The sequence below is a fragment of the Aotus nancymaae genome, unplaced genomic scaffold, assembly GCF_030222135.1.
Source record: "Aotus nancymaae isolate 86718 unplaced genomic scaffold, 86718_ANA_hifiasm-v0.15.2.pri h1tg000014l, whole genome shotgun sequence".
NCBI classification, from domain to species: domain Eukaryota; kingdom Metazoa; phylum Chordata; class Mammalia; order Primates; family Aotidae; genus Aotus; species Aotus nancymaae.
This window is the reverse complement of record NW_026988425.1, coordinates 119,478,124-119,500,800: the sequence shown is the minus strand read 5'-3', so window position 1 is coordinate 119,500,800 and position 22,677 is coordinate 119,478,124. Positions and strand designations below refer to the sequence as shown.

Below are 22,677 nucleotides of genomic sequence, written 5' to 3'. Positions count from 1 at the left end.
TCTTCTATGTTCAGGACCCTGTGTTTGGTTTTGGTGACTCAAAGATAAGTAAAATTCAGTGCTTTATCTATCTTGGACCTACCCACAACCTCCTGGCAGAGAGACACACATAAACAGACACCAATAATTCCAGTATAATATGGTAATAGAGATCCGTGTGCAATGCCATGGGACCTCTTGGAGTAATTTTAAATGTTTAAGAATAAACAGCCACCAAATTGCCAAAACAAATGGCCAATAAGTTTGTAAATGTTGCTCTTAACTTGAAAGAGACATTATCCTGTCATATTTTAACATAATAATAATATTATTACATACTACTTAGATATACTTCAAAGCATTTTCACAGATATATGAGAAAATATTGAATCAGATGGCTAGACAGAGTCTTAGAAATCATCCAGAACAGTCCCTCGCTTGAGAGGTGAGGAGCTGAGAACTCCAGAAAGTGAGTGACTTCATTCAGGCTCCCTCAATGACTTTATGGCAGGGATGAGACCACGATTCAGGTTCTCTTTCCAGTAGTCCAGTAGACTTTCTCTAACACAATAGACTCTATTTCGTACAGAGTCCCGTGCCCTCACTTAGTACTCACTGTTGCTGTGGACATCTCAATTAGGATGGGAACTAAAGTAAGAGGTATTTGTTCTATCATTGCCAGGATCATGGCTGAGACCCCTATAACAAAAGACAGATTAACAAGAGAAAGGTACATATATTTATTTAATGTAAGTTTTATGTGACCATGGGAGCCTACAGAAATGAAGATGCCCCTGAAAACCAAGAGAACTGTTTATTGTTCTGGATGGTTGTGTGGCAGTATGATTGCAGGACAAAAGGGCATGGTCTCATGAGAACAAGCTAGGAGAATTTACTAGGGCCTGTCTGCTCAGTTTCATCTCTGTGTCCCTGTGTCTTCAGAGATGAGGATCTTCTTTTCCTTTAGGTATAGGGTGGACACCTCTGGAATGAAGATTTTATGACCTACTTTAGAGGAATTCAGAACATATTTTTACAATCTGCTTCATGGGACAAGGGCAAGGGGAAGGTCAGAGAGCCCCTCCTGCTTCTCGTGTTTACTCAAATGTCACGGTGCCAAATATTGGGGGAAATGTGTCTGGAACTTCATTCATCCCTTTCCACAAAGCTGACACATATGGACATCTCATTAGTGCCTATATGAGTTTGTTGACTCTTCTCTTTCTTTATATAAAATAGAATTACAATAAGGTTCTCAAATAACTTTTTCTTGGGCCTTATCCCTGTGCCTCTGTGTCCACTAAATTCCTGCCAAATAATTCTAGGAGTATGAAAGGGTATCCGGTTCTTCTAAGCATGGGTATGTTTGCCATTTTCTTCTTCTGCCCTGACTCATTGAGGTGAATCTCTTGTCAAAGCCGACTGCAACTGAAGTCACAGGTGCTACTGACTCCTGTGAAAGGGACCCCCAGATGTGCTCAGCTCTCCAGGGGTGGGCCCTAAGGATACTGGCATCTTGGCTGAGGGGACCATCTTCTGTTATTGCTCACACCAAAGTTGCTACATTCTGGACTTTCTCTTTTTTTTTTTTGAGACAGGGTCTTTCTCTGTCGCCCAGTTATCCAGGCTGGAGTGCAGAGGCATGCTTACGGCCCACTGCAACCTCCATCTGCCAGGTTCAGCCACTCAAACCATCCTTCCCCCTCTGCCTCCCTAGTAGTTGGCACTACAGGTGTGCACCATCATACCCAGCTAATTTTTGTATTTTTTGTAGAGAAGGGGTTTCTCCATATTACCCAGGCTCGTCTCAAACTCCTGGTCTCAGGTGATCCACCCAACTTGGCCCCCAAGGTTCTGGGAGTTTAGGCATGAGCCATGGCACCTGGCCACATTCTGGGCTCTTAATACACCATCAAGATCTTCTGGTGAAGAGTTCAGAATTATCCTTCCTTTAAGCAGTAATCCACTGGGCTATGACCATGATGTACTCTATAATTCTCTCTTCCAATCGGAAGCTCTTGGTCCCTCATGCAAATAGACTCCAGGATGCTTGCCAAATGGGTTCTCGAGACATGACGAAATCCTGAGATGAATGGGGCTTAGACTCTAGTGAAAAACCAGGCCTTTATTTAGAACAGCCTATATTCCATGGATGTTAATGAGGATTCCAAGGAAAAAGAAGCTCATGATAGTGGGAAATACTGATTTTAATAGGTTAAATAGTCTTTTGCGGGGATTGGGGTAGGGACAGCAACGTTATTGAGGTATATTTTATATTCCATAAAATTCACTCATTGTGTGTTGAATTTGATGATTTTTAGTAAATTCATAGAGTTGTGCAATCATCACTGTAATCCGTTTTTAGAACATTCCCATCAACACCCTCCCCACGCCCCCAAATTCCCTGAAGTTCACTTACAGCCATTCTCCATTGTCACCCACAGCTCTGGGCAACCACCAGTCTCCTTTCTGTCTGTGGATTTGCCTATTCTGGATATTTCATATAAATGGAATCATACAGTATGTGGTCTTTTGTGTTTAGCTTCTTTCGTTTGACATAACGTGCACCCAGATTGTAGTTTGTATCAGTAATTTGTTTCTTTTTATTGCTGATCAATACTCCATTGTACTGCACTTGATTTATCCATTCATCAGCTGGTGGATGGGGCTTTCCCAGTTTGGGGCAATTATAAATAATGTTGCTATTAACATTTGTGTCCAAGTCTTTGTTTGAGCATGTATTTTTATTTATCTTGGGTAGATTCTTAGAATGGAACTGGTGGGTTATTTGGTAAATGTATGTTTGACGTTTTAAGAAACTGCCAGACTATTTTCCAAAGGCTATTTTATGCTCCCACCGACAGTTTCTGAGGGTTCCAGTTCATCACATCCTAGCCAACACTTGCTATGATCTGTCTGTTGATTAGAGCTATTCTAATGGATTGTAGTGGTATCTTAATTGTGATGTTAAGCAGGTTTTTATTCAGGTCATCTTATGGCCTTTAATACAGTAATTTGCACTGTGAATTTCCGAAAGAGAATAGTGAATAGAAGATGTGGTGTTTCCCGAACTGACTTGCTCTGGGAATTCTATTTTTCACTGAAAAGAGAATATTAAAGGCCTGATGCTCTACAGAACAGATTTTGGGAAGCATTACATCACTTGATTATAATATTATTTTTAACTTTGTTCTCTGTGATATTTAGTAATAACAGAGTGTTTGCTGAGTAGTGATTTTGACTCATATAGCATAGATGCAGAGGCTAATAGAATGGGAAAGTTAAAGGAGGATGCTTAAGAGGTTAGCAGCATGGGAGGTAGTTGTTTTCACGAGTAACTCAATGTTAGTTTGTTTTTCTCTGTACTTGGTTTCCTAGCCCACCCCTGTCGGGCCCCAAATCTCATGGAGCATAAGGCTGAGCTCAAGCGTAGAACTTGGCTACGTTTTAATTGTCAATACTTAGATAATAATCATAATTTTTATTTTATTTCCATTTTAATTATTTTATTTTATTTTTTGAGACAGGGTCTCTCTCTTTCACCCATGCTGGAGTGCAGTGGCATGATCTGGCTCACTGCAACCTCCGTCTCCTGGGATCAAGTGATCTTCCTTCCTTTGCCTCCTGAGGAGCTGGGATTACAGGTGTGCGCAACCATTCCTGGCTAATTTTTTGTAAAGACAGGATGTCACCATTTGCTCAGACTGGTCTCAAACTCCTGGAATTGAGCAATCCTCCCACCTCAGCCTCCTGAAGTACTGGGATTACAAGTGTGAGCTCCTGTGCCCAGACAATAATCACGAGACAACAACAATGATGGCTATTAGATCAGGTTTACATTGATCATATCTGTGTCAGGCACCGTGCTGAGTGCTCTTCACGGATGATCTCAACTGAATTCTCACAGTGACCCTCCAGTGTGGGCAGTATTATTTTAACCATTTTTACAAATGCAGAGACTGGGGCACAGAGCAGTTATAGCTTGCGTGCAGGCAGTAGATGTGGCAGAGTCGGGGTTTGAACCTGGACCCTCTGAGACCAGTCTCTGCTGTACATCCTACCATCACACTAAAAAGGTGGATCAGCCTGAAAAAAGTTTTTTTGTCCTAATTACACAGGAATGATAGGATGCTGGAAAAATTTGCAGTCCAGAATTTAGCTCCTTAGGGTCATCCTTTTTCTAGTGACTCGTGGCCTTTCCTTCTCACCTGATAGGAAATGCACCACTTGTTCTCCTGTGGCGGTCCCCTTGTGTCTGTCCTTCCAGCCCCATGGCCATCACCCTTGTCCAGGCCTCACCTCTGGACTATTACTAAGCACGTACACACACGCACACGCACACGCACACACACGCACGCACGCACGAATGCATGCACACACATATGCATACGTGAAGCGTCTACTTGGTTTCATTGTTTTTTTATTAAAATGATTTTTTTATTAAAAACCATTTTTTTATTAAAACTTCTTTTATTAAAACTTTTTTTATTAAAAACCATTTTTTTATTAAAAACCAGGAGCACATCCCTACCAAGAGGATATTTCCAAAGCCCTCTCTGCTATACTGCACTGCTGTGTCCAGTTTAACAAACTTTACTGGCTCTCTTTGCTCAAAGAAAATTTCAAATCCTGAGCAGGGTATTCAGACTGCTGCTTTCTTCCCCATCATGTCTCCCATAACCTCCCACTCTTGGATCAACTGCTGTAGGCCACCTGGCCTCTTCACTGCTGCCAAGACAAGCAAAGCCATCCTGCCTCCGTGCCTCTGCATAGCCCTGTCCTCCAGCCTGCCATGCCTTCCTCTCCATTATTTGTTTCTCTGAGCCCTTTCCTGGCCTTGGACATCCCCACTACCTCTAGGATACTATTTCAGCAGATCCCAGCCCTTAGGACCCTTCCTTCTTCTGGAACCCCTTGGAGAAAACATCTGTGACCTTTTGCCATCTATCTAAGTTCTTCAGCCTCAGTCTTATTTTCTGTAAAATGGGTACAATAATAGTCTCACCTCATAAAGTTCTTGTGCAGGCTAAAAGATATAAAGCACATAGTAAACGTAGCACAGTAGGTGGCATAAAGCCTCAAGGCAAGTATTCAGTAAATGAAAGATTGTAATTTTTATTACGGCACAATCATTTGTGTTGTTTTAATCTAACTCTCTTATGAGGGGTAGAACTTCTGAGAATGGGTTCAAGTCAGGTCATAGTTCCTGTAATGCCTTCAGCACCAAGATCCCAGGACATGCTTGTGGAGGATGGGTGAGCAAACCCTAACCAAAGAGTTGGAAGCCCAATGTCAATGTGAGCTCTGCCAGCAACTCAGCGTGTGACCTTGACCCATCTTCTTGGCATCTTAGTTTCTTTCACTCTGTATCATCCCTTACATTCTGTGTGAACATGGATTTCAAATCCAAGCCCTGATACTGATTCCCTGTGTTAATTTGGGCACATTCTTCAATCTTCTTAGTCCTCAGTTTCTTAATCTGTGAAATGGAGAGAATGATCTTGTTTTACTATTGGCTGTGAGAATACACGAGGTAGTGCTTATAAAATGCTCACCTTGGTCCTCAATTTAGTTGTATTGGTGGATGTTTAATCATAGCTGTTTAGTTGATAAACATTAGGCTTGTTGAACCTATTAGTTTCCTGGGTCTGCCATAAAAAAATACTACCAGTTGGATGGCTTGAACCTCTGAAATGTATTTGTTTCTTAGCTCTGGAGCTTAGATGTTCAGAATTAGGGTGTCAGCACATTTGATTCCTTCTGAGAGCTGTGAGAGAGAATCTGTTGCAGGTTAGAATCTGTTGCGTTAGGCTTATAGATGACATTCTTCTTGGGTCTTCACATTGTCTTCCTTTTGAGCGTGTCTGTCTCTGTGTCCTTTTCTAAAGACCCCAGTCATATTGGATTAGGACCCATCTGAATGATGTCATCTTAACTTGATTACCTCTGCAAAGACTCTCTTTCCAAATAAGATCACATTTTGAGGTACCGGCAGTCAGAACATCAACATACCACGCTATAGGGACACAATTCAGCCAGTACCATTGAAAATGATTAATAGTTGTATTTCTTAAATGAAATAGAAATAAAAAAAGTCACCGGACAGTGATTCCCCTTTACTCTGCTGCACTTGACATTCATAGCAGTTCTTTCAACTGAATCAGGTGAGTGGAGTTAGGTTTGGTGAAAATCCTCTTCTTTCTGCAATGAAACTCCCAGAGCCTTTTGCCCTCAGTGGTGAGTCCCACAAGTGCTTCTGGAATTCCAAGTCTCTCATTTCTGATTCATGACGTTGTTATAGGGCCCCCAGGATGGAAATAACACACCAGGTCTCAGTCAGTTGGCGTTCTCTCTCCATTTTTTATAATGCTCTACAAACTCTCATGCTGTTTACATGTGACTTATATTCCTCTGGTGGTCCCTAAATAGATGTAATAAAAACAGATTTAGAATCTGACATAGTTCAGGCCAGCGTGGCCTAATAGAAATTCATTTACTGGAGATGGTGAAAAATCTGAAAGACTAGAATACAAATCATTTCTTAGTAAACATTTCCTGCTGGCTTCTTTGGCACTGTTTCTCAAAGTGCAGTCCTGGATTCCCTGTGTTGTTTGTGGAGAATGCAGACTGCGAGGCCCTGACCCCACCCTGCAGATTCAGTGTCTTTCAGAGAGGGGTCCTGGCATTGGCATTTCTGTTGAGCCGCCCATGTTCTGAGCAGTGCTGTACCCTGCAGTGTTTGAGAACCACTGGTTTCCATCCTCTCAGAAGGAAATGCATTGTGTTGTCCGAGTCAGGTGGGTCTCAATGTTAGAGTCTGTCCAGGGCTGAAGATCGGGAGGGCCAGGCAGCAGGTGTGGGGCAGAGGGCCCAGGGATGGGCTGTGGGCGGAGGGAGGAGTCCAGCAGCCATAGTGAGGACTAGTGTGCCCAGTCCTTTGTCAGGTGACATCTGCTGAGCATGCTAGGACAGTGGATTTCAGGTGTGACAGGGAGGTGTGTAAATGTTGATGGCATGTGTACTGTCGGCAGGTGGTTTGACCTGGCGCATGAGTCTCTGGCAGCCTCGATGTGTGGAGGTCTGAGCATTATCCCTATCAGAGGGTCCAGCAGCTGGGAGAGTTGGGGTGGGGTGGGGGGCCCTGAGGGGCTACTCCGCAAAGCGGAGCCTCAGAGCCACTTGGAGAGAGCTGTGTGCAAATTTGGATTTCTGAGCTTAAACCAGCACTTCCGCATGATGCTCTGGGAATCTGTATTTTTAAAGCTCCCTAGGTGACCTAATGTAACAATCCCTTGGGATAGCATTTGGGAAGCATGAGGACATTGGAAGAGCTGGCTTTGGGACCAGTGAGCTGGTCCTAGTGCTGTGACCTTGATCACGTTACTAACCCACTCTGGGACACAGTTTGATTATCTCTCAGGTGAAGATACAGATACTTTTTTCTTTCTTTTTTTGCTGTTGTGAGAATTAGGGATAAGAGATGTGATGCACTTAGCACATTTTCTGGCATACAGTAGGACACAAGAAATGGTGGCCCACACCTTGTGAAACCTGAGATTCTAGGCACAATGACGGTCCCCTGGGTAAAGGAGTCAACAGAGGGACTCTGATCGGAATTGGGATAGAGGATGAGACCTTGGCTCTGAATTGGAACTAGGAGAGAAAAAAGCAACACTCATGTCAAGGCTCAAATGGTATTTACCAGTGCAGACGAGGCCCATTCTAAGCATTTTATACGCAAGTGTATGAGTTAAGTACTATAGTTATCCCATTTTACAGGTGAGGAAATTGAGGCTTGGAGAGATACGTGCATGGTCACAGGACCATTGAGCAGCAGAAGTGAGTTTCACACCCAGGTCATCTGGTTGTTTCCTCATCCCCCCGTTCCCTCCTGTTTACGCCTGATATGAGGACAGACTGGCCTTTGAACCACAATGCTGAATCTCATAAGTAAGCTGGGACTCATGAAAAATGTTTCTGGCTATTTTTTTTTTTTTTTGCCATACATTTCTAGATGTTAAATTGTACAGCCACTTCATGACAGAGTTAGAAAAGCTGGCATTTTCTTTTTATTCTTTTTTTTTTTTTTTTGATATGGAGTCTCACTCTGTCACCCAGGCTGGAGTGCAGTGATGCAATCTTGGCTCATTGCAACCTCCACCTCCCAGGTTCAAGCAGGTCTCCTGCCTCAGCCTCCTGAGTAGCTGGGACTACTGGCATGTGCTGCCATGCACAGCTAATTTTTTGTATTTTTAATAGAGATGGGGTTTCACCATGTTAGCCAGGATGGTTTCAATCTCTTAACCTCATGATCTGCCTACCTTGGCCTCCCAAAGTGCTGGGATTACGTGTGTGAGCTACTGCCCTCAGCAAAAGCTGACATTTTCTTTTTTTTCTTTTTTTCTTCTTTTTTCTTTTGGAGGTAGAGTCTTGCTCTGTCACCCAGGCTGCAGTACAGTGGCATGATGTCAGCTAAGTGCAACCTCTGCCTTCCAGGTTCAAGTGATTATCCTGCCTCAGCCTTCTGAGTAGCTGGGACTACAGGCATGTACCACTACACCCAGCTAATTTTTTGTGTTTTTAGTAGAGACGGAATTTCACTGTGTTAGCCAGGATTGTCTTGATCTCTTGACCTCGTGATCTGCCTGCTTTGGCCTCCCAAAGTGCTGGGATTACAGGCATGAGCCACTGTGCTTGGCAAAAGCTGGCATTTTGATAACAGAAGCTGAGCTGTAATAACCTATACTATTGCCAAAGCTTGATAAGTTCTAACAGAAAATCTATAACACAAAATCATCTTATAGTGAAAATCCCTTGACCACTATATCTTTGATTCTTGCATAAGATTTGACCCCTTTCATGGGTTAATTAGAGCTTCAAAAGGCCTCTCTGACCACTGTTCCTTCTCCCTTAGCCTCAGTCTCACTGATTGAATCCTCATTCAGTTGATAGACCTTTGAGTATCTGATCAAGATTTCCCCACCTTACACATGAGGCGTTGGCATTACCAAATATATTGGCTTACTTCTGAGAGTATTTTGTCAGAATTTCGACCTTTTGTAACATTCTTCTCTATCCCTTCTCTCTCCTCTCAGGGCATAACCTTCAGTGGCAGGACAAATCGGGCCAGCACACAGTCTGCCAAGTCCTGCTTGCTCCCTGTCAAGAAAAACAGCTGGATCCATTTCTAATTAACACTTCCCAGTACAACACGTCTGAGTCACTGAAGGAGACCAGAGCCTGAAACTTTTCAGACTTTGAGTGCAGAAAGATATTCAGGCTGTCTTTGCACAAATCCGGTTGATTTGAAAGACAAAGTGGGGGAAAACTAATAAGTCACACCACATATTTCACATTTGAACTACATAATGAATGATGGTTATTGAAATAGCCCAAACCTCTACCACAGAGCAAGGGATATAGCTCGAGAGGCAATCAGGCAGTCGCAGAACCAAGGAATGGATGACTACAAGTATCGGGACAACTATGGGGGCTATGCCCCCAGTGATGGCTATTACCGTGGCAATGAGTCCAACCCGGATGAAGATGCACAGAGTGATGTCACCGAAGGCCATGATGAGGATGACGAGATCTATGAGGGCGAGTACCAGGGTATCCCTCACCCAGATGATGTCAAGGCCAAGCAGGCCAAGATGGCATCCTCCAGAATGGACAGCCTTCGGGGCCAGACAGACCTGATAGCTGAGAGGCTGGAAGATGAGGAGCAATTGGCCCACCAATATGAGACCATCATGGATGAGTGTGGCCATGGCCGCTTCCAGTGGATTCTCTTTTTCGTCTTGGGTTTGGCCCTGATGGCCGATGGGGTGGAAGTGTTTGTGGTGAGTTTTGCCCTGCCCAGTGCAGAGAAGGACATGTGTCTGTCCAGTTCCAAGAAAGGAATGCTTGGTAAGTGGAAATTTCCAATGATCATTCTCTTTGGGGTGTTAAAAATATGAAAAGGAAGGAGAAGTAAAATGTATACAGTATCTGCCACTGTTAGACACTTTAAATATGTCACAATGTACCCATTTTGTTGTTAAGAAATTTTTTTCTTGGAGAAATCAATTGATTGGCTTAAGTTTGCACAGCTAAGTGTTGGAGCTTAGATTTCCATTGAGGTGTATGAGCCTCAGTGAGATTTCTATTGATTTATGAGCTCTCAGTTTGCTTTCCAGATCATGTTGCCTCCTTGAGAGTCAGATTTCTCTCTTCTTCGTATTCAACCTCCTTCCGTGTCCAGATGACAAATACATTTTGGGAGTGGCAAATGTGAGAGTGACAAGTGAAACCTTCTTCGGTATCCTAATGACAAATACATTTGGAAAGAGATCTCCGGCTAGTCTCTACCACTTGGTCCTTTTCTCTGTATCTTTCCGGAATCTGATGGTGTCTGTTTCTGGTTTCTCATGTACGTAAATGTTAGTAGGCTGAATGCCCACATACCCTAGGGATGAAAATGACGGCTTGAGCACACCAGTGTCGTCCCTGCAGGCTGCTGGGAACCATGCTGTGAAGCACAGATGGATTCTGCATGATAAAGGACCAGCTTTGCAAATCAATTTAGGGATCAGCACCATCAGAGCCCAGCATCAGCATCAGGCTGAGGCAGAGAGGATTTGTGAAATCAGAGGATATGCACAAATGGTGTGATGTAGAAAAGCTTCATCATCATATAGACAAGCATTTGTCTTTAGTCACCAAATGTCCTGCAAAATGTATCTACCCTCTAAATTTAGAGTCCATGAAATTAATTGTGCAGCAAACATGCAATTACTGAGAACTTACCATCAGTCAAGTTCTCATTCAAGACCAGGATGTGCTCATGGCCCTCAAGAGCTCAAAAATCTATCTAGGAATTCAGCTCCTTCATTCAACAAATATTTTTGTTTACCTTATGGTAGTCTCTATTCTCAGGACCTGGGAAGAAAATAGCTTTCGTCTCTCAATTTGTGTGTAGTTGAAGAAACAGACATTAACAAACACAGAGAATTATTTAGTTACTGTAGGGACAGGCTCTATGAAATACCTGGTGCAATGCAGGTCCCCAGTACTTGCTATAGAGCAAGAGCTTGGAAACAGCTCTGTGAGGACCCAGATAGTAAATACTGTAGACCCAGATGGTCTCTGTCACAACCACTCAACTCTGTGACTATAGCACAATAGCAACTTTGAACACGTAAACAAATGGGCGTGACTGTGTTCCAATTAGACTTTATTGACAAAAACGGCCCGTGGGCCAGATTTAGCCTGTGGGCTGCAGTTTGCACTTCCCTGATTTAGAGCCACTGTACATAAAATTGAGATATAAAATAGAGAACATCTGCCTAAAGAATTGTCCCTGGGACTTTTAAAAATGGTTTTACACATTTGTGTTTAACTAACGGTCCATTTAAAATGATTAGAGCTGTGTCAACTGTGACCATTAGGGGACGAAAAGAGGCAGAGTGTATGCAGGCAGAAGAAAGGACTTGAGAAGCAAGGATATCACCTATAGTTTTCAAACACCAACAGATTTTTGTATAGTTCTTTTTCATATTAAGAAATTCTGCTACCTGCTTTTAAGTACAAATAGTAAATATTTTTTAAAGGACAAAGCCAACAATTAAACAACAAAACTCCAAAACCCCAATGAAAACAAAACCATCTCCAACTGATGTAAATATTTCCGAGACATTAATTTGTTTTGCAGTATTCCCAACTGAAACCTTGGGTCCCTGTTAGTCCAAATTGGCAATGTCGGTAATGATTTCATGCCCTGCTGGTCTCTCTGGCACCGTGGTGCCTGGCAGCCTCATTAACAGAGCTGCAGTATGGTTGTGACTCCTGCTGGCTCCTAGGGCAAATGCTGGGAGTTGACGGAACATGGTCATAATACGGGGAGTCCATGTTTTTTAAATTTTGCTTTTAGTGTCTACGCAGAAGATGCTATGAGTCCGCCCAGGAGGAGCAGGCAGACCCTTTGAACAGAGATGGACTTCCTGTGCACTCATGGGACCCTCTCTGTGGTCAAGAAAATGAGTGTCTAAATGGATACAGGGGGCTGGATGATTTAAGGATTTCATGAGGCCAGAATTTCCACACACTGTCACATGTCACCTTCAGAGTCACCGTGGTGGTTAGATGATCTTTGTCCTTCAGTGTTAACATGCAGAAACAGATTCAGAGTTTTATCTAAGGTCAGATAGCTCGTTAAGTGTCGAGCAGGGGTTTGACCCCAGGTCTAGTTGACTTCAAAGTCTGTGCCCATTCTGCCACACTATACAGCCTTTCTCTTACACCTGGTTTGTGGAAAAGAGGTTATGCCATGCACAGGCTGCTCTCTGTGTCATCAAGCACCTTATTTTGCTTGGAACACCAGACTGGTCCCAACAGAAAGGGAGCATTGGTGTGCTGATAATGATGTGGGCACTGGAGTCTGACCTCTAGAGTTTGGCAACTGGGTATGTCCTGTATCTCATAGATCCACTAGCTACCTTGGGCAAGGTATGACTCCTCTAATTCTCAGTTTTTCCATCTGTAGAATAAGAGCAGTAACACATTGCTGTGAAGACTAAATGAGATAATGCAGGTATAAAGCAACCAGTCCATGGTGCCCCCTCAATGCTTAGTTCTTGTTACTTTATATTCTGCCATTCTCCCTTCTGGCGTTTGCAGTGAATTATAGCCGCAGTGAGGTGATGAAGCAACATGGCCCTCAAGCCAGTTGCTTGGGTTTGAGCCGCCCTTGCTGTGCCAATTCTTAGTAGGCGATTTTGGGAAAGTTGTATGGCTTCTCTGTGCCTTGGTTTCCCTATTCTCAAAATGGAGATAATAATGGTATCTACTTCATAGGATTTTTTTTAAGGATTAAATGAGGTTAATCCACTGAACGTGGCTAAAACAGTACCTGCACCTAATCAGTGCTCACGATATCGTAGTTATTATTATCATTGATCGTGGTTGTTATTATTACTAAACTGATTGCTTGATGATGATTCAGGAACAGATTTTCTCAGGTGAGACTGTAAATTTCTTTCAGCCAATGTTTTTTATGGTAGACTTCTAAGGTCAAGCTATCCTTCCTCAGCTAGTGAAAAGGCCATTTATGTTTCAGCGCTGCTCACTTAGTTCTCTCTTACGCTATTGTCTCTCTATTTTAAAAAGAAACTCGCTGGTCGGGTGTGGGGGCTCCCGCCTGTAATCCCACTGCTTTGGGAGGCTGAGGTAGGAGGATCACTTGAGTCCAGGAGTTTGAGACCAGCCTGGGCAACATAGTAAAACCCATGTCCACAAAATACAAAACAAATTAGCCAGATATGGTGGTGCATGTCTGTAGTTCCAGTTACTTGAGAGGCTGGAGTGGGAGGATTTTTTTGGGACCAGGAGGCGGAGGTTGCAGTGAGCTATCATCCAGTCTGGGTGACAGAGTGACACCTTTTCTCAAAAAAAAAAAAAAAAAAGAGAAAAAGAAACTCTCTGAAAGTGATGTCTTGACACTTGACGTCTACATGATGGCCCGGGAAAGGAATTCAGTAAGAGAAATCTCCACTCCCAAATTCAAGTGTCAAATCATAGGATACTTTGTTATTTTCTTCCTGTAAATGAATAAATCAGTTCAGAAAATAAAGAAATGCACCTTGGCCAGGTGACAAAAATATCTGGGTGCTGCTGTCCTATTTTTCTGAGCTTTTAGAAAGATGAAAGTTTGCTTCTCTTGAGCATTATTTGCTATTGGATATTCATCTAGAACTGTCTCACTTGGGCAAGAAAAAGGTCTGTGAGTATGTGGTTAGCACTGAAGGCTCATCCCTGCATAGTGTCCAGCAGTTGGTCTCCTGCAGCTCTCCATGAAGGACAATGCGTTCATTTGTTAATTAAAGTCTTCCTCCATTCTTTTAAAAAATGATTGAACATTACCACATGCCTGGTACTCCTCTGGTCTATAGCAATACAAGGAGTCAAAGTCCTGGAACTCAGTGAGTTTTATTCTAATGGTGGGAATAGAGGTCACACAGAAATGTAAAATACAAGCACCACAATATAATTGTTCAATGCAGCAGTCAGTCTTATCACTTCTATTCAGATAGGAAAAAAACAAAGACAGTGTTAACGGATTGAGCTTGAAGTTGAGGGGGTTCTAGAGTTAGGTGACTTGTTTTTGCAATTGCTCTATTAATGATTGTGTGACCTTGGGCCAATCTGAAGTCTTCTGAGATGTCACAAATTTAGGTGGTTGATGAGTGAATCCACATGTATTTTAGCCTTTCATGTGATCATTATGTATTTTCTGGGTATGTGTAAAAAAAATCACCCAAAGAAATGACTAAACGTAGGAAGCTCAGGGCTGTGTGGCAGGTTGAGCCATTTGGTTCTTATAAATGACATCACTGGCAACTCAGAGCCTTCTCTCTCAGGAGCTGTTACTTTTTGTGTGTGTGTGTTTTTTTTTTTTGAGACAGAGTCTTGCTCTGTCGCCAGGCTGGAGTGCAATGGAGCAATCTCGGCTCACTGCAACCTCTGCCTCCTGGATTCAAGTGATTCTTCCGCCTCAGCCTCCCGAGTAGCTGGGACCACAGGCACGTGCCACCATGCCCGGCTATTTTTTGTATTTTTAGGAGAGACGGGGTTTCACCATGTTGGCCAGGATGGTCTCGATCTCTTGACCTTGTGATCCGCCCACCTCGGCCTCCCAAAGTGCTGGGATTACAGGCGTGAGCCACCGCGCCTGGCCTGGAGCTGTTACTTTTAAATGACAAAAACCACAATTACTTTTTCACCAACCTATTGGATGACAATATTGGTGACACGTAAGACAAACCAACCCCATCCTTTTCTGCCTGCATTTGATAAATTGACACCAAGTTTTCCTAATTGCAAATAAACACCTTAACCTGGAACTGTGGGGTATTCCCTAACTTCACGCCTATGAAAGTGAGCTTCACTTTCAGGGAAGAGTTCCAGATTTTGCCTGCAGAGTTTTGATTTCTTGGAAGGACCCAGTGACTTTTTGTGTATTTTATTGGCTGTTAGTTTCTTGCCATCTGCAGTGAAAAGACTCTGGGAGTTCTACCTTTCAGAAAGTGATTTAGAAGCTAACAGTTGACCCCTGGGGTGTGGTATCTCTGCCAGCCACATGGAGGACACAGAGCAATGTCAGATGGGACAACTGCATTAGAATAAATTGTGAGTTGAATTTTCATAGCAGCTCAGCGATGGATCTATTACTCTGCTGTCATGAAAGATTATCCTGTGATTGCTTTATATGCAAATTCTAGCTGAGCATCAGGGCAGAATATTTGATTTATGATCCGTGTTTTCTGTAAGCCTAAATTCATTGTCAGTTCCTGAAAGGAGGAGCCACTCTGTGTCTCAGAAGGGAGTGGCATGGTTGCGGGGGGTTACTTGTCTGGCAAAAAACATGTCCTCAGTAAATACCTACTTACTCATGATGGTGAAATCCACCACTGGGAATGTCCATGATTTCTTTCTGTGTTTGATTTATATCAGTTGTTCTTATTTATATTGTTTAGATCACCTGATTTTTTAGGATAGACTGATAACTTGATGCTCTTGTGAAAAAATAAAAACAGGAAAAGAAATAGAATAGACTTAAAATGAAGGGCTCCCCTAGCAGGCCTTTGTAGATTGCCATGTTTTAGGAGTGTGGATTTGATTCCACTGGCAATGGAGAGCTGTGTAATGGGGAGCTATGAAATATGCCTTTGAGGAAGGAGGTGGTAAGATGCGGCCTGTGGTTTTAGGACGATCCCTCTGCCCCAGTGATTTTGGTACTGGGAGTGCTTCTAGAGGAGCATAATTTTGAGGATGAGTTTTCTGAACTGGTTCTGGGGTTTTTGGAACTGGCTTCTTAATCCAATTAGATTTAAAGGTACTTTCTTTTTTGAGTATGACATATTGTTACAGCAGTAGTTCCCTTTGAATTTAAAATATAATTTCAACTTTTATTTTAGATTCAGTGGATACATGTGCAGGTTCGTTACCTAGATGTGAGGCTGAGGTTTGGGTTACAAATGATGCCATCGCCCAGGTACTGAGCAAAGTACCTAACAGTTTTTCAGTTCTTTCTCCTCCCTATTCCCTACTGTCTATTATTCCCATCTTTATGTCCATGAATACCCAATATTTAGCTCCCACTTATAAGTGAGAACATGCAGTATTTGGTTTTCTACTCTTGCATTAATTCACATAGGATTATGGCCTCCAATTACATCCACGTTGCTGCAAAGAACATGATTTTGTTCTTTTTGATGGCTGTGTAGTATTCCATGGTGTATATGCACCACCTTTTCTTTATCTAATCCTCTGTTGATGGGCACTTATGTTGAGTTCATGTTAAACACACTTTTGACTCTATTTCTAGGAGTAAAGAGAGTACTGATAGTCCATGGTGTGATGTAGCAATGACAATATATAAAATATCACTAGATATACCTAATCAAATACTTATAATAGGCAAGAATCTGGGTGACCAAGTATATGATACCTTCAAAATTTTTGTCAAACAATTGAGTATAATGACTTTGGCTGGTAGCACTAATATTCCTGGATAATGTGGGGAAAGAAATGAATGAGCCCAAGGATTCAAATTCCCAGCTCAAACGCTGTATAAAGGATTTGAAAGGTTCTGTGTTTCCCTTGAAAGAGATCTTTATCTCCTGAGATGGCTGAAAACTAAACCCAGTATCTCATTCTGTGAACAGCTGAATTACAGTGCAAATTGAATTCCCAGCCTTGCAGGGTATCTTCTGTTAAAGTGAGAACATTGACTGGGAAGGAATGAGATCTTTAAAGTTGGCATGAGGTTGTGTGGGAAGACTTAGAAGCTAACAGTTGACCCCTGGTTGTGGTATCTCTGCCAGCCACATGGAGGACACAGAGCGATGTCAGATGGGACAGCTGCGTTAGAATAAATTGTGAGTTGAATTTTCATAGCAGCTCAGAGATGGATATATTACTCTACTGTCATGAAAGATTATCCTGTTTACCAATTTACTAATTATCAGAATAAAAAATATGTTATTTATTTATATTGATTCACCTATATTTGTGCTTATATTTGCTCCCACCATGGAAAACTTCACCAAGAATAAAAAGGACTCATAAGCCCATTGACTCACATGTTGGAAAATATGATCTCTGGACCACAGAAAGCACAACAGGAATGAATAGAAAGAATTCTTAAGTAAACTGGCATATTCACTGAGGATGGAGGTGGAAGTTGCAGGGTTGGGTGTGGGCTGAAAATATATAAATTCATTCCCTCTACAAGTATATGTGAGCTTTTGACCTCGGTGGTGCAATGAAGAGGGTTTAGAAACGAATCTTTTACAGAATCGTAAGGGACTTGTTCTTGTTACCTATTATTGCATAACAAGCAAACAAACATATACTCCCTGTAGAACCAAAACCTCTACCCCATTTACTTTGCTTATGAATCTGCAGTCTGGGCAGACACCTGGCCCCTGTTCCATTTGACATTGCCTGGGGCAACTGGAAGGTGGGGGCTGGAATCATCAGAGGGCTCACCCACACAAATATCTGGTACCCGGGCTGGAAGCCATGGATGACTGGGGCTTCTTTTGAGCATCTCTCTCTATCTCCGTATGATCTCTCCATGTGATCTTTCTAACATGGCCGCTCCAGAGTAGCTGGATTTTTTTTTCCTACTGGCTTGGGGCTTCCAAAAAGGGGAGATATTGGAAAGAGATCTTGAGCAAGAAAGACAAGCAGAAGCCTTTTGTGACTTTGCCTCAGAAGTCAAGCATGTTATTTCCTTGAATTTTGTTTGTTGAGATAGTAACAAAGACTACTTCAATTTCAACAAGAGGAGAAATGGACTCTGTCTCCTGATGGAGGAAATGACAAGGTTCTGGAGAGCATGTGAGACCAGGAGTATTGCTGAGCTATTTTTGTGCAGTATGGTCAGTTACTGACTTTCTTTAGAACGAGTCCCCTGTGTGGCCCCTCTCAAAGTCATGCACTATTGACATGTTGGGCTGGACAACTCCGTGTTCTCAGGGGCTGTCCTTTGCATTGTAGGATGCTTAGCTGCATGCCTGGCCTTTACCCATTAGATGCCTCTAGCACTCTGCTCCCAGTTGTGAAAACCAAAAATGTCTACAGATATAAATGTCCCCTCGGGGGCAAAATCACTTCCAGTTGACAACCACTGCACTAGTTGAATGTCCTTAATCCTGGCTGCCCAATAGAATCACCTGAGGAGCTGCTAAAATAAACCACAGGCTTTGCTCTAGAATAATTAAGTCAGAACGTCTATGGGTGAGTCATGGGCATATGCATTTTTTAATAGCTCTCTAGTGATGTGATTGCGCAGCCAGAGTAGAGAAACCAGGTAGTTTATGCAAAGACTGTGTATCAGGAGCTGCTGAGGTGTCAGGGTTTTTGCTTGTTGTGCTATATAAAAAGTAGGAGTGATCCCCACATGACTTCTTTCTTGGGCTTGCAATGATGTTTGGAATATTTGCACATATCTTGGGTAGCATGAAAAAAATGGAACTACATTAAAAAATCTTGTATAGTGCTTTATAGATTTTCAGCGGTTTTCCTAAACACTCTTATTTGATCTTCAGATGACTGTGAGATGAGCAGGGTGATGGTCTGTATTTTTGCAATGAGGGATGTGTTGCTCAGTGACCTCCAGGGATGAGTGCTGGACTCCAGTTCCTAATGTGACTTTCCGGTTCTGTGTTGCCACTCATTGTCACCATGGGTTCCTTTATACTAATGAAGTTAAAAGGTTTATTTTCTCCCATACAGACTTTTTCATAGAACGCAGAAGAAACTGATGTGAACAAGTCAGTTATTTCCCTCTGACTTGTATAACCTGTTACTTTTTTTCAAATTTAAAAAGCAAATTATAATGATTATACCACTACCACTACTACCAAGAGTTATAATTTGATAAGCTCTTTCTTTGCATCCATTTTGTACCAGGTATCTTACATTACACCATTTCTAACCTTTATAATGACCTGTGAGGCAAACCTTCTTTTCACTGTTTAACAGATGAGGAAACATAAGTAACTTATGAGAACTAGTTAGTGACAGATCTAGGGTTTGAAAAGTCCAGGTATATCTGACTTGAAAGTCTTTTCCTTCTCCTTTACTTGCTGTCTCATCCTTGGAAAATTTTTCCAGGTGCGCATGACCCACATAACCGTAACAACTTTTATGCAAATTGGGTGACTCCAATAAAGTACAAGTGTGAAGTAGGCATTGGCCTCTATCAGGGTGCTGGAGTCAGTGCCAGCCATCTCTGTAGGTGAGAGAGAGGTTTTGTTTGTGTTGATTTCATTGGAAGGGCAAACTGCAGGGGTCTGCAGTGATCCCTGAGGCACAGACTGTCAGCCTAGAATAGGCTTCCAGAGATCTGAGTGGTGACATTGCCATCTTCCATGTCGGGCCCAAGAGATGATTTGTCACTAAGTATGGAGCAGAGAACAGAGCACAAAGAATTTCCCGCATCCCTTCCACCAGCAGCCCCATCAGACAGGGAACACTCAGGTCCTTGGTGGAGCTCATGACTGCCAGCTAAAAGGACTCTTTGTAGGTCAGTGTGTATAAAGTCCCTCTTTATTTTACAGACCTTAACCAGCACAAGCTCAGATGAACTGAGTGTCACTTTGCAAAGGATTGATTTTAGTTTCAGAGAAAAAAGCTGGAAAAGCACAAATGTTAGCAGGGATGGAAGAAAGGAGGTGTGATAGAAAGTCCTGGAAATGTACTAGCCTTTGACATGCCCCATGGGGTCCACTGAACAGGCTGGTTGTGAACATCCTCTTCTCCGTGTGGGCTGGCCTGGGCTGCTTGAATGTGTGGAGTGTACACTTTCTGCTTCGCCACTGGAGATTTTGCTGACTCAGAGGCATACATTGGTCTCTGCTGGGGATGTGCGGAAAATAGTCCAAAGAAGTTTTGTCTTTGCCTTGGCCTCTCTGGCTTACCACTTTTTGAGTCCTAGAAAGGGAAGTCTTGTCCTTGAAAGGAGACATGATAACAGATTATAAGGCATAAGGCATGAATTACAAAATTATAGTGCCATCTAATATTAGAAGTGAAAGAGAGGAAGAACTCCCTAGCATGCCCTTTGATTCTGACTTGAAAAAACTGAGCCCCAAGAAGAAAGTGACTTGGTCAGAGTCAAGTACTCTCAGACCAGAACCTGGGACTCCTGACTATTGACACAGAATTCTTTCCTCTGTGCCAAGTTGTCTTCCCGTGTGCTCATAGGGACGATTATTTAAACCAATCATATAGTCTTTCATTAGTGTGATTTCTTTTTTAGATGGCAGCATGTGTATAGGATGCATGTGGCTTCTAGTAACCATGGCTTTCAATCATAAAGATACTCATTATTTATTGATGAAGAATTTTAAAAGTAGGTGGTACCAGAGTTGGTTCAATGACTCACTGATGTCAGGACGTGAGGTTGGCATGTCTGCGATTCTTTTTTTTTTTTTTTTTTTGAGATGAAGTCTTGCTTTGTCGCCAGGCTGGAGTGCAGTGGTGTGATCTTGGCTTACTGCAATCTCCGCCTCCCGGATTCCAGCCTTAGCTTCTGAGTAGCTGGGACTACAGGTGCACACAACCACCCCTGGCTAATTTTAATTTTTTTTTTTTTGTATTTTAGTAGAGACGGGGTTTCACCATGTTGGCCAGGATGGTCTCGATCTCTGACCTCATGATCCCCCTACCTCAGCCTCCCAAAGTGCTGGGATTACAGGTGTGTGCCACTGTGCCTGGCCAGCATGTCTGCAATTCTCTTTACATTGCCTGATGGTCACAAGGTGGCCATCATAGCTGTAAGCTCTACGCCCTCCCACATGGCTTTCCCATTATCATCTGGCAGGTGTCTGCCACGTCTTATTGCTTACCTGGATTAATCACTGGCAAGAAGAAGTGGATGAAGATGACCATCTTAAATTAACTATGATTGATCCCCTAGGGTTGAGTGTGTTTGGGGAGGCCATCTCTCTGAACACATTTAGTACCTGAACAAAAGCCAGAGTTCCCTTAGTAAGGAAGTAAAGGGAAAAGGCTGTTGGGAATGTGACCGGCAGAGTCTGTCACAGGCATGAGAGTTTTAAAAGTAGACTGTTTGACTTCATATCTTGGATACATCACCAACCCTGTCATCTTACACAAGTCACTTAACCTCCCTAACCTTGGTTTCTTAATCTGTGAGATTAAAATATTATTAGTACCTGTTTACAGAACCATTGTGAGGATTAAATAAGATAAAGCACATACAGGGCTCATCACAGTCTCTGGCACACAGTAAGGATCCAGTAAATATGAGCTTCTGTTTGTATATTTTTAATTTTTCACTTTACTCAATAACTCTTTAAGGAGTCAGCTTACTCACTGGCTTGTTTATGGGTGAACAAGAGGTGTAAGTCCCTCCTCTCATGGAGCCAACATTTTAATAAAAAGACTAAACAACAAAACAAAACAAAACAAAGCCAAGATGGTTCCCTCTGACCTCCATTTTTCCATTGGCAGGAGTAAAGAAGATTCTAGAATTCAGTGTACTCTTGGTAGGCTTCCCAGCATTTTTTCTCCTCGACACTTGCCACCAAGATCAGGACAAATTTCGTTGTGCTCTTTATCCCTGTATGTCAATCACCATGGGAAGTCCCATGTCTCCCAGGACATCCCTTTTCACCCACACTTGCATTCCCGTATCGCACTATACGTGCCTCCATTCCCCTGCGCTTCCCCCTTCTCCTCTGAGGATGTTACCTGGCCCTGCAGCCTTAGATGGGTGCTCCTTGCCCTGTCACAGCCTCCACTCTTACACCATTGCTCTTTCTTCCTCCCCCTGGACATTTCCAGGCCACTCTCCCTCTCTTCTCACTAAAAGATCTCATATTCAAATTTCTTGTTGTCCGAGTATCACTTACTATACATTCTTCCACTGACCCCGGGCCGTGTGCTCTCATTCCTGGAGAATTGTAATTCCAGGTTCATCACTGTCACATTCCAAGCATATTTCTGTTAATGGCCTTGGAGATTTTAATAAGTGATCATGATCCTGGTCTCTCGTTTCCTTAAGGTCCTCTCCAATCTTCAGCCTTTTAATCTGTCTCTTATTACTTCCTCTTTCTCGCTGCATTCCTCACTCAACATAATGTCACATCCATCATCACAGTCACCTCCTGAGCACATCACCTTGCACCTCTCTTTTTTGGCTGTGTTCCCCACCCCTGGTTGCATCTGACTTTTCCTCAGTCTGTCCCTATACCCCGTTGCTGCACGTGGCTGGTCAGGAACACAGAACACACATGGTTGCCCACTGGCCTCACTGAATTTATGATCCGGAACCTCCAGGGGACCCTTTGTGCTGCTAGCCATCATCCTTCATTTCCCTCATCCCTTCCCTCTCTCCTCCATGGTGATTTTGTGTCTTACCCACTGTTTTCCAATTTCCAGCATCCCTTCCTCATCTTCTCTCTCAGATTCATAAACTCAGTTCCTCCTGAACTGAGAAAAACAGAAGCAACCAGAGAAGAATGTCCACAGTCCCCATTGCCACACCTACCTTCCTCACTGCCTCTGTGCTGACCGTGGAGGGGCTGTGGGGCTCACTGGGCCACCCGTATCCCATCCCCTCTCACCTCCCAGAACATCACTTTTGTAAACATTTTCCTCATCATTTTGTAACTCCTCTTCATC

The 22,677-nt window shown here is 42.9% G+C and overlaps 1 protein-coding gene across 5 annotated transcripts in view; it reads left to right on the top strand.

Annotated features, from left to right (window-relative positions):
* The window catches only part of SV2B (synaptic vesicle glycoprotein 2B), a 199,786-nt gene that overhangs the window by 117,128 nt on the left and 59,981 nt on the right, over window positions 1–22,677 (top strand). For all 5 annotated transcript variants that reach the window (XM_012438690.3, XM_012438691.3, XM_012438688.3 and 2 more), the window contains one exon: window positions 9,075–9,888. In XM_012438690.3, the coding sequence (XP_012294113.1) occupies window positions 9,438–9,888 (451 nt within the window). In that variant the 5' untranslated portion in view covers window positions 9,075–9,437. The remainder of the gene's footprint in view (window positions 1–9,074; window positions 9,889–22,677) is intronic.